At 40.7% G+C, this 12,442-nt stretch overlaps 2 protein-coding genes and 1 long non-coding RNA gene across 4 annotated transcripts; 1 reads left to right on the top strand and 2 right to left on the bottom strand.

Annotated features, from left to right (window-relative positions):
- Nucleotides 1–264: 264 nt before the first annotated feature.
- On the top strand, nt 265–6,320 carry LOC111960095 (E3 ubiquitin-protein ligase TRIM39). 2 transcript variants are annotated; one of them, XM_023982004.2, is made up of 9 exons: nt 265–1,602; nt 1,885–1,989; nt 2,300–2,469; nt 2,667–2,765; nt 3,183–3,401; nt 4,090–4,195; nt 4,469–4,495; nt 4,935–5,110; nt 5,488–6,320. In XM_023982004.2, the coding sequence occupies exons 2-9, from the start codon at nt 1,887–1,889 to the stop codon at nt 5,860–5,862; spliced, it is 1,275 nt and encodes a 424-aa protein (XP_023837772.1). In that variant the 5' UTR covers nt 265–1,602; nt 1,885–1,886; the 3' UTR covers nt 5,863–6,320. The 2 variants fall into 2 exon arrangements, with proteins under 2 accessions (XP_023837772.1, XP_023837771.1); XM_023982003.3 differs by having other exon boundaries at nt 265–1,646.
- On the bottom strand, nt 4,191–8,342 carry LOC139023849 (uncharacterized). Its single transcript, XR_011475038.1, has 2 exons — nt 8,106–8,342; nt 4,191–6,496 (listed from the first exon to the last, which is right to left on the bottom strand). It is a non-coding gene; the product is annotated as an uncharacterized lncRNA (long non-coding RNA).
- Nucleotides 8,343–9,163: 821 nt separating this feature from the next.
- On the bottom strand, nt 9,164–10,162 carry LOC139023845 (peptidase inhibitor 16-like). The gene is made up of 2 exons (XM_070437857.1): nt 9,940–10,162; nt 9,164–9,797 (listed from the first exon to the last, which is right to left on the bottom strand). Exon 2 carries the CDS (start codon nt 9,600–9,602, stop codon nt 9,234–9,236), a length of 369 nt encoding a protein of 122 aa, XP_070293958.1. The 5' UTR covers nt 9,603–9,797; nt 9,940–10,162; the 3' UTR covers nt 9,164–9,233.
- Nucleotides 10,163–12,442: the final 2,280 nt, after the last annotated feature.

Genomic DNA, 12,442 nt, shown 5'->3' with positions numbered 1-12,442 from the left:
CATTGTATCCTTATTAACATTAAAGAAAACAAAAAACTAAGAAATATAGATCAACTTATAAACAAAGAATAACTTTATTAACATTGTTTTTTAGTCTGTAACAGAAAAGACTTAAAGTGCATCGATTTGCCTGAAATAAAAAAAAACATTCAAGCCTTATTTAAACTGTAAACATTTTTTTACCATTTGATACTGAAAAATAAAATAAAATATAATCAATAAATAACAATAAATTCAAATGTATCAGCAACATTAACTCAGGAGCACAATATATGGAACACTTTGACCTATAAAACAAAAATGTATAAAACAATTTGTGCTGATTTAAAAAAAATCTAAATGAGGAAGTCATAGTTTTTATTTTTGCAGCACTTGCGTCATCCAGCATGACAGAGACCATGTCTAATGCTGCAGGTAGTATCAGCTCCTCTGCTATGGAGTGGTTTTTTTTGCACTGAGCAGTTTGGTACGCCACCTTATATGATGCTAACAGTGCTCGCTGGTTTACTGAAGTAGCATTCACAAAGCGGGACGATTGTTGGCAATATTCGGCACGTATTCGCTGAAAAAACTCAATCGGCTTATCAGCATGATTGGGGTGTAATGTCTTTAAGTGACGCCTTAATTTATTTGGCTTCATGCTGTCCGCTGCCAACATTTTTAGACACAGTAAACATACCGGTCTTTCCTCGTCTCCCACCGTAGTCACAGTGAAGCCAAGCGATACATACGCGTCGTCATATTTCCTCGTCTTAGCTTTCGGGAGACTTACGTTTGTCTCATTATCTCCGTCTCTCTCCGCCTTTCTTTTCATCCCTGTTAAATATTTTTCCATGGTGTCTCTTAAGGGTTTGTTATCTGCACTTCATATCTCCTGCTCTGTGCTGTGTGCTCTTGTTCGGTGCAACAACAAAAACAATAGTGGGCGCGCCCCACTATTTGAGAAGGACTGTCCTAGAGCAAGACGTCTGTGTCCGCGATGTGGCTGGTTTTCCCTTTAGAAACCGAGATTGTCTGGAGTCCCTGCCACATCCCTGCCACATCTGAGCTGTTGAATTGCGACTCCACTTTGTCTCTGTACTGAAGTTTAGCCTGTTTTATTGCCTTGCGGAGGGCATAACTGGACTGTTTGTATTCAATCATACTGTATTAATATAATTGGAAAAATTGCTTTTATGTGTTTTTTTATTATTAAAAAACATATACTTTATTTGAAAGAGCTATTTTCCAGTAGAAAAGCAATATTCCAATTATATTAATACAGTCCTATAGAGACACACAAGAGGATGACATTTGTGCCATCTAATGTGGAGACCTGTCTATTGACCTGCCTACTGAAATGTTCTTGTTGGTAAATTACGTGATAAATGAGGTGCTTAGAGAAGGCTTTGAAGACTTTATTTCAATATCCCCACACTTGAGTCCACACTGTGCCTTTAAGAGAGAGATTTATATTGCAATGAGGGAGAAATGTATGAAGACTTCTAAGTGAAAATGAAAGTGTCGAGCTCCCTGTTTCTTGTAAACGCCACCGTTACAAATAATTCACCTGTGCAGATGAACAGCCAGACCGTTTGGTATAGTCTGCTTTCCATTCACTGGGTGAGCGACTACACTTCACTGTTCTCCACAAATCAAGAATTAAGGTAGGAAAACTCCATGTCAAGACACTTTCTGCAATATTATGTAACAACATGTTAAAACAATCTGTTGCTTGTGTTATTACAACATTACTGACTGTAAGTCGCTATGGATACGTGTCTGCTAGCTGATAGACTAAAATGTAAATGTACTACAAAGGTAAAAAGGTTAAAGCAATGTAAATTGATACCTAACATTATTAGCCTATATGATCAAATTGTGTGTGTGTGTGTTTGTGTGTAGATATGGCGTCTCTCAGCATGACAAAAGACCAGTTGCGCTGTTCCATCTGCCTGGATATCTTCGTCCACCCTGTCTCCACTCCGTGTGGACACAACTTCTGCAAATGTACGCCATGTTTTATGGATCTTAACTTTGTATTAAGTTTCAAACAGTAAATTGTATCTATTTTTGTCTGCCACTGATGTACATAAAAATGTTCCCTAAGTGATTAATAAAGTTACTATCTATCTATCTATCTATCTATCTATCTATCTATCTATCTATCTATCTATCTATCTATCTATCTATCTATCTATCTATCTATCTATCTATCTANATCTATCTATCTATCTATCTATCTATCTATCTATCTATCTATCTATCTATCTATCTATCTATCTATCTATCTATCTATCTATCTATCTATCTATCAAAGCTTGTATCTCTGACTACTGGGATATCAGGGAAGCCATCTGCCCTCTATGTAAGGAGACGTTCAAGAAACGTCCCGACCTCCACGTCAACACGTTCATTAACGAGATAATCAACCAGTTCAAATCGGCACAGGAGGACATTTTTCCACACACCATTTTGCCATTGAGAGAGGTGCGTGATGTGGGACAGCTGAGTAAAATTGTAAAGCTAGAAGATTTTTGTTCTTGATCATGTGACCTGACTAGGAAAAACTCCAGGCCTTGTTTAGAACTTATAACCAGGGCTCAAAGTTTTACCTGGTATGGTCAATTAAACAATTGTCCATCAACATTGTGATTATGGTTCAAATCAACCCATTCCCCCTTTAGCCAGAACAGGGGGACACTACAGATGGAGGAGTGAACAGGAAGATCCAGGCCAGACTGAAGAAGGTGGAGGAGATCAAAAACTCAGTGGAGATCAGCAGAGTGAGTTCTGGATCGTTTTCATAAAGAGTCTTAGAAGTGCTGATATAGGATCAGTTTTGCTTTTTTACAGCATAATGAATATGATTATTATGGACAGGGGAAACCTGATCCTAGATCAGCACCCTGACTCTGAGATGCTTTATGAATACAGGCCCTGATAAGCATCGGACTGTTGTTCTCATCTATGTAGGGTACGGGTCTTCTGCAGTTGTAGTAATTCAATTCAATTATTTTACTTTCATCATCATAGCTGCATTTTTTAAATTAAAACTGATAAATAGTTCCGGGCCACACAATCTGAATGGTCTGATTGTGTGCTTTATTCCCTCATAAAGTAACACCTGTGACCCAGATTCACAATAGGTCATTTTTTACAGTACATTAATTAGTCTGAATCTATTTCACTTCATTCCACAGGCTAGTTCACAGAAAGACATAGAGGAAAATGAGCAGGCCTTCACTGTGCTGTTGCGCTCCATTGAGAGGAGCCAGGCTGACGTCGTCGGTGAGATCCAGGAGAAACAGAGAGCTGTGGAGAAACAAGCTGATTGGCTCATCAAGGAGCTGGAACAGGAAGTAGCAGATTTAGAGAGTGGAAATAATAAACAAGGGGAACTCCGTTCCACCCCACAACAGGTAGGTGTGCTACTGCTTCTCTCTGTGGTCGAGTTGAATGTCGTCGACTAGAGGGTTAGAGTTAGGGTTGAGACGGGATGTGTACATGAAGCTAGGGTTATGGTTAGGGTTGAAGCTACGGTTAGGATTAGCCTTAGCGTTGAGACGGGATGTGGACATGAAGCTAGGGTTATGGTTAGGGTTGAAGCTACGGTTAGGATTAGGTTTAGCGTTGAGACGGGATGTGCACATGAAGCCAGGGTTAGGATTATTTCAGGTCAGTTCTTAGTAAAACTCAACTCAGCTGACTCTATCCAGTATTGCCAGAAGAGGGCCACCCCTCTGAGTCAGGTTTTTCTCTCTTCTGCTCTGGGCTGGGTTACTGTTAAGCACTTTGTGACAATGTTTATGCAAATAATGCATAAAATACATTTAGTTGAAGTCAGTCCTTAGTAAAACTCGATCCCAACTGTCCTCTGCTGTATATCTGCTCTGAGATCAGTCCTTAGTAAAACTCGATCCCAACTGTCCTCTGTTGTATATCTGCTCTGAGATCAGTCCTTAGTAAAACTCGATCCCAACTGTCCTCTGTTGTATATCTGTTCTGAGATCAGTCCTTAGTAAAACTCGATCCCAACTGTCCTCTGTTGTATATCTGTTCTGAGATCAGTCCTTAGTAAAACTCGATCCAAACTGTCCTCTGCTGTAGATCTGTTCTGAGATCAGTGCTAGCGGTGGTGGAAAAAACATCTGGGAAATTGTGTCCCAACTGGAGGATACCTTCAGAGAGGAGATGAAGAAAGTCATGGATAAAGGTTACTATTCTTTATTTATTTATAATGATACATTTTATAAAAGTTTACAAATACTGTAGAATCATGACCCACTGGGCACAGACGTCAATTCAACGTCTATTCCACATTTATTCAATGTAATGACGTGGAAACAACGTTGATTCAACCAGTGTTTTACACATTTACAGTCATTTTTTATTTGGACCCATTCGATTTTTCTATAATTAAATTAGATTAAATCTTCATCATGAACAATGACATTTTCAATTGTGAGTTTTTTTTCTTTTCATTCAGGGTTGAAATTGCTGAAGACTAATGCAGGTAAAACATGCTACAATTTGCAATCCACATGTTCATCTCTCGTTTCTCAATCTCTTAACCCACCATTGAATTATTTACCACATCATTTAATTCATTATTTAACATTTTACTGTCATTTATCCGTTCTTGTTTTGATCCTAACTATAGCCTGGTCAGGTGACACCACAGGGTGGTCATGGACAACTCCTGTCCCTAATTACAACTAACAGAATGGATGGATGGATTAAATAATGGATGGATGAATGAAAGGATTAATGTATGATGAATGTTTTGATGAATGGATAGATGGATAAATGAATGTATTAATTAATGGATGGATGGCTGAATGAATTAATGCATGGGTGAATTAATTAATTAATTGATGAATGAATGGATGGATGTATTAATTAATTGATTAATGGATGAATGATATATCTGCTTTATTGTTATTTTCCGATAGTGAACGTGATTCTGGACCCCGACACAGCTCATCCTTTCCTGGTTCTGTCTGAGGATGGGAAACAGGCCAGACACGTCAACGATTGGAGGATCCTGCCTTTCAACCCCAAGAGGTTCAATACCAGTATCGGCGTCCTTGGGAGGACAGGGTTCTCCTCCAGGAGATTCTACTTCGAGGTGAGATACAGTACAATAAAGAGCCAAACGGATGTATCGGTTGACTGACATTATCGGTGGATATTTGACTTTTTGGGCTTTTAGATATTTATCTTTTCGGTCTATATACCACCATATTAGACTGGACACAAAAAAAAACACACTAATGCTTTCAGATCATTGTTTCAAAGGTAAGAAATTAGCCCTCAGAGTATCATTGTAGGGTTGTTTCAGTTTTGCGGGTATATTAGAGGGAAGTTGTACTTGCTATGACTGTAAGATGTGGTTCTCGTACCTAGCGATGAACTGTAAGTTGCTCTGGATAAGAGCATCTGCTGAATGACAAAAATATAACTATAAATGTTTTTTTTTTTTTTTACTTGAATTTGAACTTAAAGGTGCAGGTCTCTGGGAAGACTGACTGGGGCCTAGGAGTGGCCAGGGAGTCCATCGACAGGAAGGGGAAGGCACTCCCGACCCCTGCGATTGGCTACTGGACCTTGTGGCTGACCAATAGGTATGAGTACAAGGCTGCAGATGATTCTGGCTCCACCCTCCTCTCCCTGAGAGAGAAGCCCCAGAAGGTGGGGGTGTTTGTGGATCACAAGGAAGGGTTGGTGTCTTTTTACGACTCGGAAGCCAAGGCTCATATCTATTCCTTCACTGGGTGCACCTTCAATGAGAAACTTTTCCCTTTCCTGAGCTCTAGTGTCAATGACAATGATAAAAACTCTGCCCCATTTGTCATTCTGCCTGTCAGTCATAGAGGCTGACAGGCCGATTGGTTAAAAATCTAGATGGAATGGGCCACATATAATTTGATTGATTCTGGTCTGTTGAGAACTGTAGTTCTTGATGATAGTACTGATTATTTGTCCAATAATCAATCTGCCTATGTGTTGAACTTGGTGTAAACTGTCTGTGATTTATATAATATGACTAACATGACGAATAACATTTCAATAACATGACGAATAACATTTCAATAACATGACGAATAACATTTCAATAACATGATAATAAGATGACAATAACATGAAGAATGTTGATTTAGTTGATATAGTATGTTCAAAAATGTATTAGATGAGTGATTACAGCTATTACAGTGTATTTTAAATCACAAATAGCATGAATTAATTGGTATTAGTTTGTTATAAGCCTAGTGAAGGATGCATTGTTATCCTTGTTAAGAGTTGGACAAAAATCGAACAATAAAGCTTTCTGTGCCGGATTTCCTCTACATTTTCCATGAAAAAAATACATGAATCTTTCTTCATTCTCTTCATCCACTCATCTCCTCCGTCCTTCTCCCTCCTTCTTCCATCCACCTCAGTCAGAATCAGTCTTTTTCTTCCATCGCAGGGTGACAGAGTCGGATATCTCTCGCTGTCTCAGTTCATCTTGTAGCTAAGAGATATAGACACACAAGGATAGTCACCACATGATCTGACTACCTAAATGTATGCACGCATGACTAGGTCGTTTGGATAAAAGCGTATGCTATACTGCGTATATCAGGAATCATCAACTTGATTCAGCCACAGGCTTATTTTTTTCTGAAGCGGATGGTCATTAGGGTGGAACATACACTACCTTTCAAAAGTTTGGGGTCACTTAGAAATGTCCTTTTTGAAAGAAAAGCACATTTTTTGTCCAGTAAATAACATCAAATTGATCAGAAATACAGTGTAGACATTGTTAATGGTGTAAATGACTTGTAGCTGGAAAAGGCTGATTTTTTATGGAATATCTACATAGGCGTACAGAAGGCCAGCATCCCGGAGTCGCCTCTTCAATGTTGACGTTGAGACTGGTGTTTTGCGGGTACTATTTAATGAAGCTGCCAGTTGAGGACTTGTGAGGCGTCTGTTTCTCAAACTAGACACTCTAATGTACTTGTCCTCTTGCTGAGTTGTGCACCGGGGCCTCCCACTTCTCTTTCTATTCTGGTTAGAGCCTGTTTGCACTGTTCTGTGAAGGGAGTAGTACACAGCGTTGTACGAGATCTTCAGTTTCTTGGCAATTTCTTGCATGGAATAGCCTCCATTTCTCAGAACAAGAATAGACTGACGAGTTTCAGAAGAAAGGTCTTTGTTTCTGGCCATTTGAGCCTGTAATCAAACCCACAACTGCTGATGCTCCAGATACTCAACTAGTCTAAAGAAGGTCCGTTTTATTGCTTCTTTAATCAGAATAATAGTTTTCAGCTGTGCTAACATAATTGCAAAAGGGTTTTCTAATGATCAATTAGCCTTTTAAAATTATAAACTTGGATTAGTTAACACAACGTGCCATTGGAACACAGGAGTGATGGTTGCTGATAATGGGCCTCTGTACGCCTATGTAGATATTCCATAAAAAAACACTAACAATGTCTACACTGTATTTCTGATTAATTTGATGTTATTTTAATGGACAACAAATGTGCTTTTCTTTAAAAAACAAGGATATTTCTAAGTGACCCCAAAATTTTGAGCGGTAGTGTAGTTACAAATCATTTGTAGACTGAAAATTCACTGCAAGAAGACCCAAACAGATATCATATTTGACAAAAAAATTATAATTTCTAACCTTGCTTACGTTTGTATAACATCACATACGCTGAGTATACAAAACATTAAGAACACCTGCTCTTTTTTAAAGCTATGATCCCTTATTGATGTCACTTGTTAAATCTACTTCATTCATTGTAGATGAAGGGGAGGAGACAGGTTTACAAAATTAAAATCACTTGGAGCTGATATGCTGGTGTTTTTACAGTATTTTATGTCCAATAATTAATAATAAAAAGTTAAACAATTTGCTCAGAAAACTTGGGGGGCCGAATATAATCACCCAGTTGGGGAACCCTGGCATATATTATTCATATACATTATATATGTTATTACCAGGAATAACTCCTAACTAACTAGGGCCCTTGTCTGTTAATAACTCCTAACTAACTAGGGCCTTTGTTTCCTTGTCTGTTAAGGTAAGGGAAAATTGTTCTGTTAACAGGTGAGGTAGAATGACTCACCTTCTTCAAGACCAGTTCGGTGATGTTAGAATCTGTTAGCGCTGTTGTCGAGGTGAATTTCACCTGCCCTCCAACATATCCCCCAACACACACGCATACTTAGTACATCCTCCGTCTTTAAAATCTTTTCATGCTCTCATTATTACTTTAATATTTGGGTACACAAACACACATTTCACTCACCTGTGTAGTAGCAGACAAAAGACTGGATGAGTGCAGATAATATCGTTCCATAGTCAATTGTTTGTGATCCATACTTCATCACAACCCTCAGACGTTCCTTGGAAATTATTAGGCTCTCCCTCGACCCAGTATCTGAAGGTGTCGCTCTGGTCTGACCACTTCCAGGAGTCTCTGAACAGGCCGATCCACACGCTGCTACCATTGGCCACTCTCTGTACCAATCAATCAAATGTATTTATAAAGCCTTTTTACATCAGCAGTTGTCATAAAGTAACTTCTTTACTGTAACCCGGCCTAGAACCGAAAGAGAAAGGGAGATCACAGTGGCCAGAAAACTCCCAAGTGGTCCTCTGTTCCTTTGTGGCTCAGTTGGTAGAGCATGGTGCTTGTAATGCCAAGACAGTAAGTTGAAATGTTTGTATGCATGCATGACTGTGTCGCTTTGGATAAAAGTGTCTGCTAAATGGCATATATTAGGGACGAAACATAGAAGAAAACAAGAAACCTGTATCTCCTGGTTCTCAGTCTGGTTCCTCACACTGGCCAGGTCTGTGTGGTACTCTCTGCAGTAACTCTGCGCCTCAGACCAACTTTGGCTTTCATTAATCAAACTGAAATTATTGGAGGAATTGGTCCCTCCTGTTGGGAAATGATATTATGAACAAATTTGACCTGTGTGTGTGTGTGTGTGTGTGTGTGTGTGCGTGCATGGCCAGAGGAGGCTGGTAGGAGGCGCTATAAGAGGACAGGCTCATTGGAATGGAATAGTTGGGAACGGCATCAAACATATAGAAACCACATGTTTCACTCCGTTCCATTTATTTCATTCCAATAAGCCCATCCCCATTGTAATGAATACTCAGGGAGAAGAAGGGTTAGACTCACGCGCAGAAGATGTTTATTTGTTTGAGCAACGATCGTCGTTCCACCTTCCGTTGTCTCTCATCACTGTGCAGTACTGTCCACTGCCTTGGTCACCAGGCTGTCCACTGCCTTGGTCATCAGGCTGTCCACTGCCTTGGTCACCAGGCTGTCCACTGCCTTGGTCATCAGGCTGTCCACTGCCTTGGTCACCAGGCTGTCCACTGCCTTGGTCACCAGGCTGTCCACTGCCTTGGTCATCAGGCTGTCCACTGCCTTGGTCATCAGGCTGTCCACTGCCTTGGTCACCAGGCTGTCCACTGCCTTGGTCATCAGGCTGTCCACTGCCTTGGTCATCAGGCTGTCCACTGTCCCAGTTTCTGAACTCAGCCCCTCCCTCACTGTAGTAGTCACTGTCTTCCAGAGACCACCTCCAGCTGTTAACATCATCATACAGCCCTATCCAGACAGTATTATTGTAATCACCAAAATGTTCTAAGTTCAGCAATCTGTTCATATCCTCCATGTTGTCTATGGTGGCCAGGTCAGTGTACTTATTTCTGCAGTATCTCTGTGCTTCAATCCAGGTCTTGGGGTCATAAATAAATAAGTATTGGCCGGTGAGGCATGACGACAGTTGGTAGAAACCTGAAAAAGGACACACACAAAATTAAATCTATGCAAGAATCCAGTGGAGATTGGAGATTGATTTCACACACATACACGCACGCACGCACACACACACACATTGTATTGCATACTATCTGTATGTGTGTGTGTACAGGCTTACCTGAGAGCAGCAGGAGGAACAACACACACCTCTTCATATCTAACAGTTGAATTCCCTTCAACCATTTCTCTGTGTCAGAAGAACTATTGGCGAGAGATCCTCTACATTAGCTGGATCGTTTGAAATGAGTGAAGGAGAAACATTTGGAGATACTTATAATGAAGTAACACTTTCACACCTACGCAGTTGTAGCTCCCGGCTCCCCTTACATATCCTGTTTGTCTCTTCCTTGTCTTCTTTCCAGTAAAACAGGTCTAATGGTCACATTCTGGGCTAGTTCCTTACATGAACACACTATAGAATGTGCCTATGGGTTTCACCCAGTGTTCCCTCTAAACTGAGCTCGTGCGCTGGCGTGCAGTAGGCCCTAGACTGCCGCCTCGGACTGCCCTGCAGAGCACAGAAGAAATATCAGCCCACTGAGAGAAGCGGGAGATTGAACTTCACTCAACTTTCTAATGTTTTCCGGTTAGTTAACACTATCAACGTTGTGGCGATTGTAATCGAATCAACACAATAGTAACCACTTTCAATGCAACATACCGAGACAAAACAAACCATGCAAGAGATTTTGCTGTAACCAGAATGTTTCAGAGTAGGATTCTATTGAGCACGACTCAGCCCATAATGGTTGCGACATAACCAATCAGAGCTGCAGTAGGCCTATATGTAAATAGACCATTGTCATATATGGATCTGTTTAATCTCTTTAATAACGGTATGGGAATAATGCATTTTATTTTGTAAAGTGGTTTCTTGCATCAAACACAATTTTTTTTGTCTGATCTTTGTCTGAAGGACAAGTGGATAAACTTGTCTAGTTAAACAAAGGTTAAATTTAAAAAAAGGTTAATGTCAAGCCCTGCATGTTTTTTTTCTAAAGTCTCATGGAATGTAGGCCTACGTTGAACACCACACATTGGCTGCTACTGTAGGCTGAAATACCCAGAGGATAAGTGGGGAAGATGGGCAACACCTGGAGGGGGTGGAGACAAGCACAAGGACAGGTGAAACAGATCAGGGTGTGAAACTTAAAGCGGGTACAGCCTCAGTGTTCACAGTAAACGATCGCTGGAAGTTGCACAAAATTTTCACAACTTTCAAGTTTGCGCTCAGCAGACCTGACATTTTCTCAGTGCTGAATTTTTTTTGGAGGGAACATTGGTTGCAGCCCCATGCGTTTCATGTTTTTGTTTGTAAACCAATAGATATAGTATGCAGTGATGATGATGAGACAGTATCGTCTGCAAAGACCGACAGTATCATCTTTTAAGATTTTGTGAAAAATAAGTATGTGGTTGTCTCATCTAGCTATCTGAAGTCGAACTGTAAGGTGCTCTGGATAAGAGCATCTGCTAAATGACTAAAATGTGAAATGTAAATCATTTACATATGTAACAGTTTAACTTTAGTCCGTCCCCTCGCCCCGGGCGCAAACCAGGGACCCTCTGCACACATCAACAACAGTCACCCACGAAGCATCGTTACCCATCGCTCCACAAAAGCCGCAGCCCTTGCAGAGCAAGGGGAACCACTACTTCAAGGTCTCAAAGCGAGTGACGTCACCAATTGAAACGCTATTAGTGCGCACCACCGCTAACTAGCTAGCCATTTCACATCCGTTACACTCACCCCCCTTTCGACCTCCTCCTTTTCCGCAGCAACCAGTGATCCGGGTCAACAGCATCAATGTAACAGTATAATTTTAGACCGTCCCCTCGCCCCGACACGGGCGCGAACCAGGGACTCTCTGCACACATCAACAACAGTCACCCACGAAGCATCGTTACCCATCACTCCACAAAAGCCACGGCCCTTGCAGTGCAAGGGGAACCACTACTTCAAGGTCTCAAAGCGAGTGACGTCACCGATTGAAACGCAGCTACAACTGCGTAGGTGTGAAAGTGTTACTTCATTATAAGTATCTCCAAATGTTTCTCCTTCACTCATTTCAGAATCTGAGGGAGGAGGAGGGGGGAAGGGGAGGTGGCAGAGGAGTAGGAGGGGGGGGGGGGAGAGGAGTCACTTTACATTATAGTGTCCTTGTTACAGTGTAGTTATTCCTGTTATACATGGTATGTATTTAGAGCAGCATTTTCTTTCTGGACAACAAGTGAACGAACTTAAGGTGTGAATCCTAACTTCCACTTAAGTCACATTTTTCGCTTAGTCTCCCATTGACATCAATGTATGGCTAAGTGAAGAATTTACTTAGATGGAAGTTAGGATAAAAGTGGACAAACATTCATACCTGGATTTGCATTTTAACTATGATAATTCAATGTTATAGTTATGCACCGCTGTCCATGGGAAAACTAATATACAGAAGTACAGAAGGATACTCACCATCACAACACACAAAGAAGTTAATTCGGGAAAACAGTCAGTATCTTCCCACTTCCCTCCACTCAACAGTCCACAGTATTGACTTTCTCCAAAATTATCACAGTATTGACTTTCTCCAAAATTATCCAGCTATCCGTCATCCCAGTTAGCAAACTCT

Source organism: Salvelinus sp. IW2-2015, linkage group LG37, assembly GCF_002910315.2.
Source record: "Salvelinus sp. IW2-2015 linkage group LG37, ASM291031v2, whole genome shotgun sequence".
Lineage (NCBI taxonomy): Eukaryota > Metazoa > Chordata > Actinopteri > Salmoniformes > Salmonidae > Salvelinus > Salvelinus sp. IW2-2015.
The sequence above is the reverse complement of the archived record's forward strand: the minus strand, read 5'-3'. Positions and strand labels throughout refer to the sequence as shown.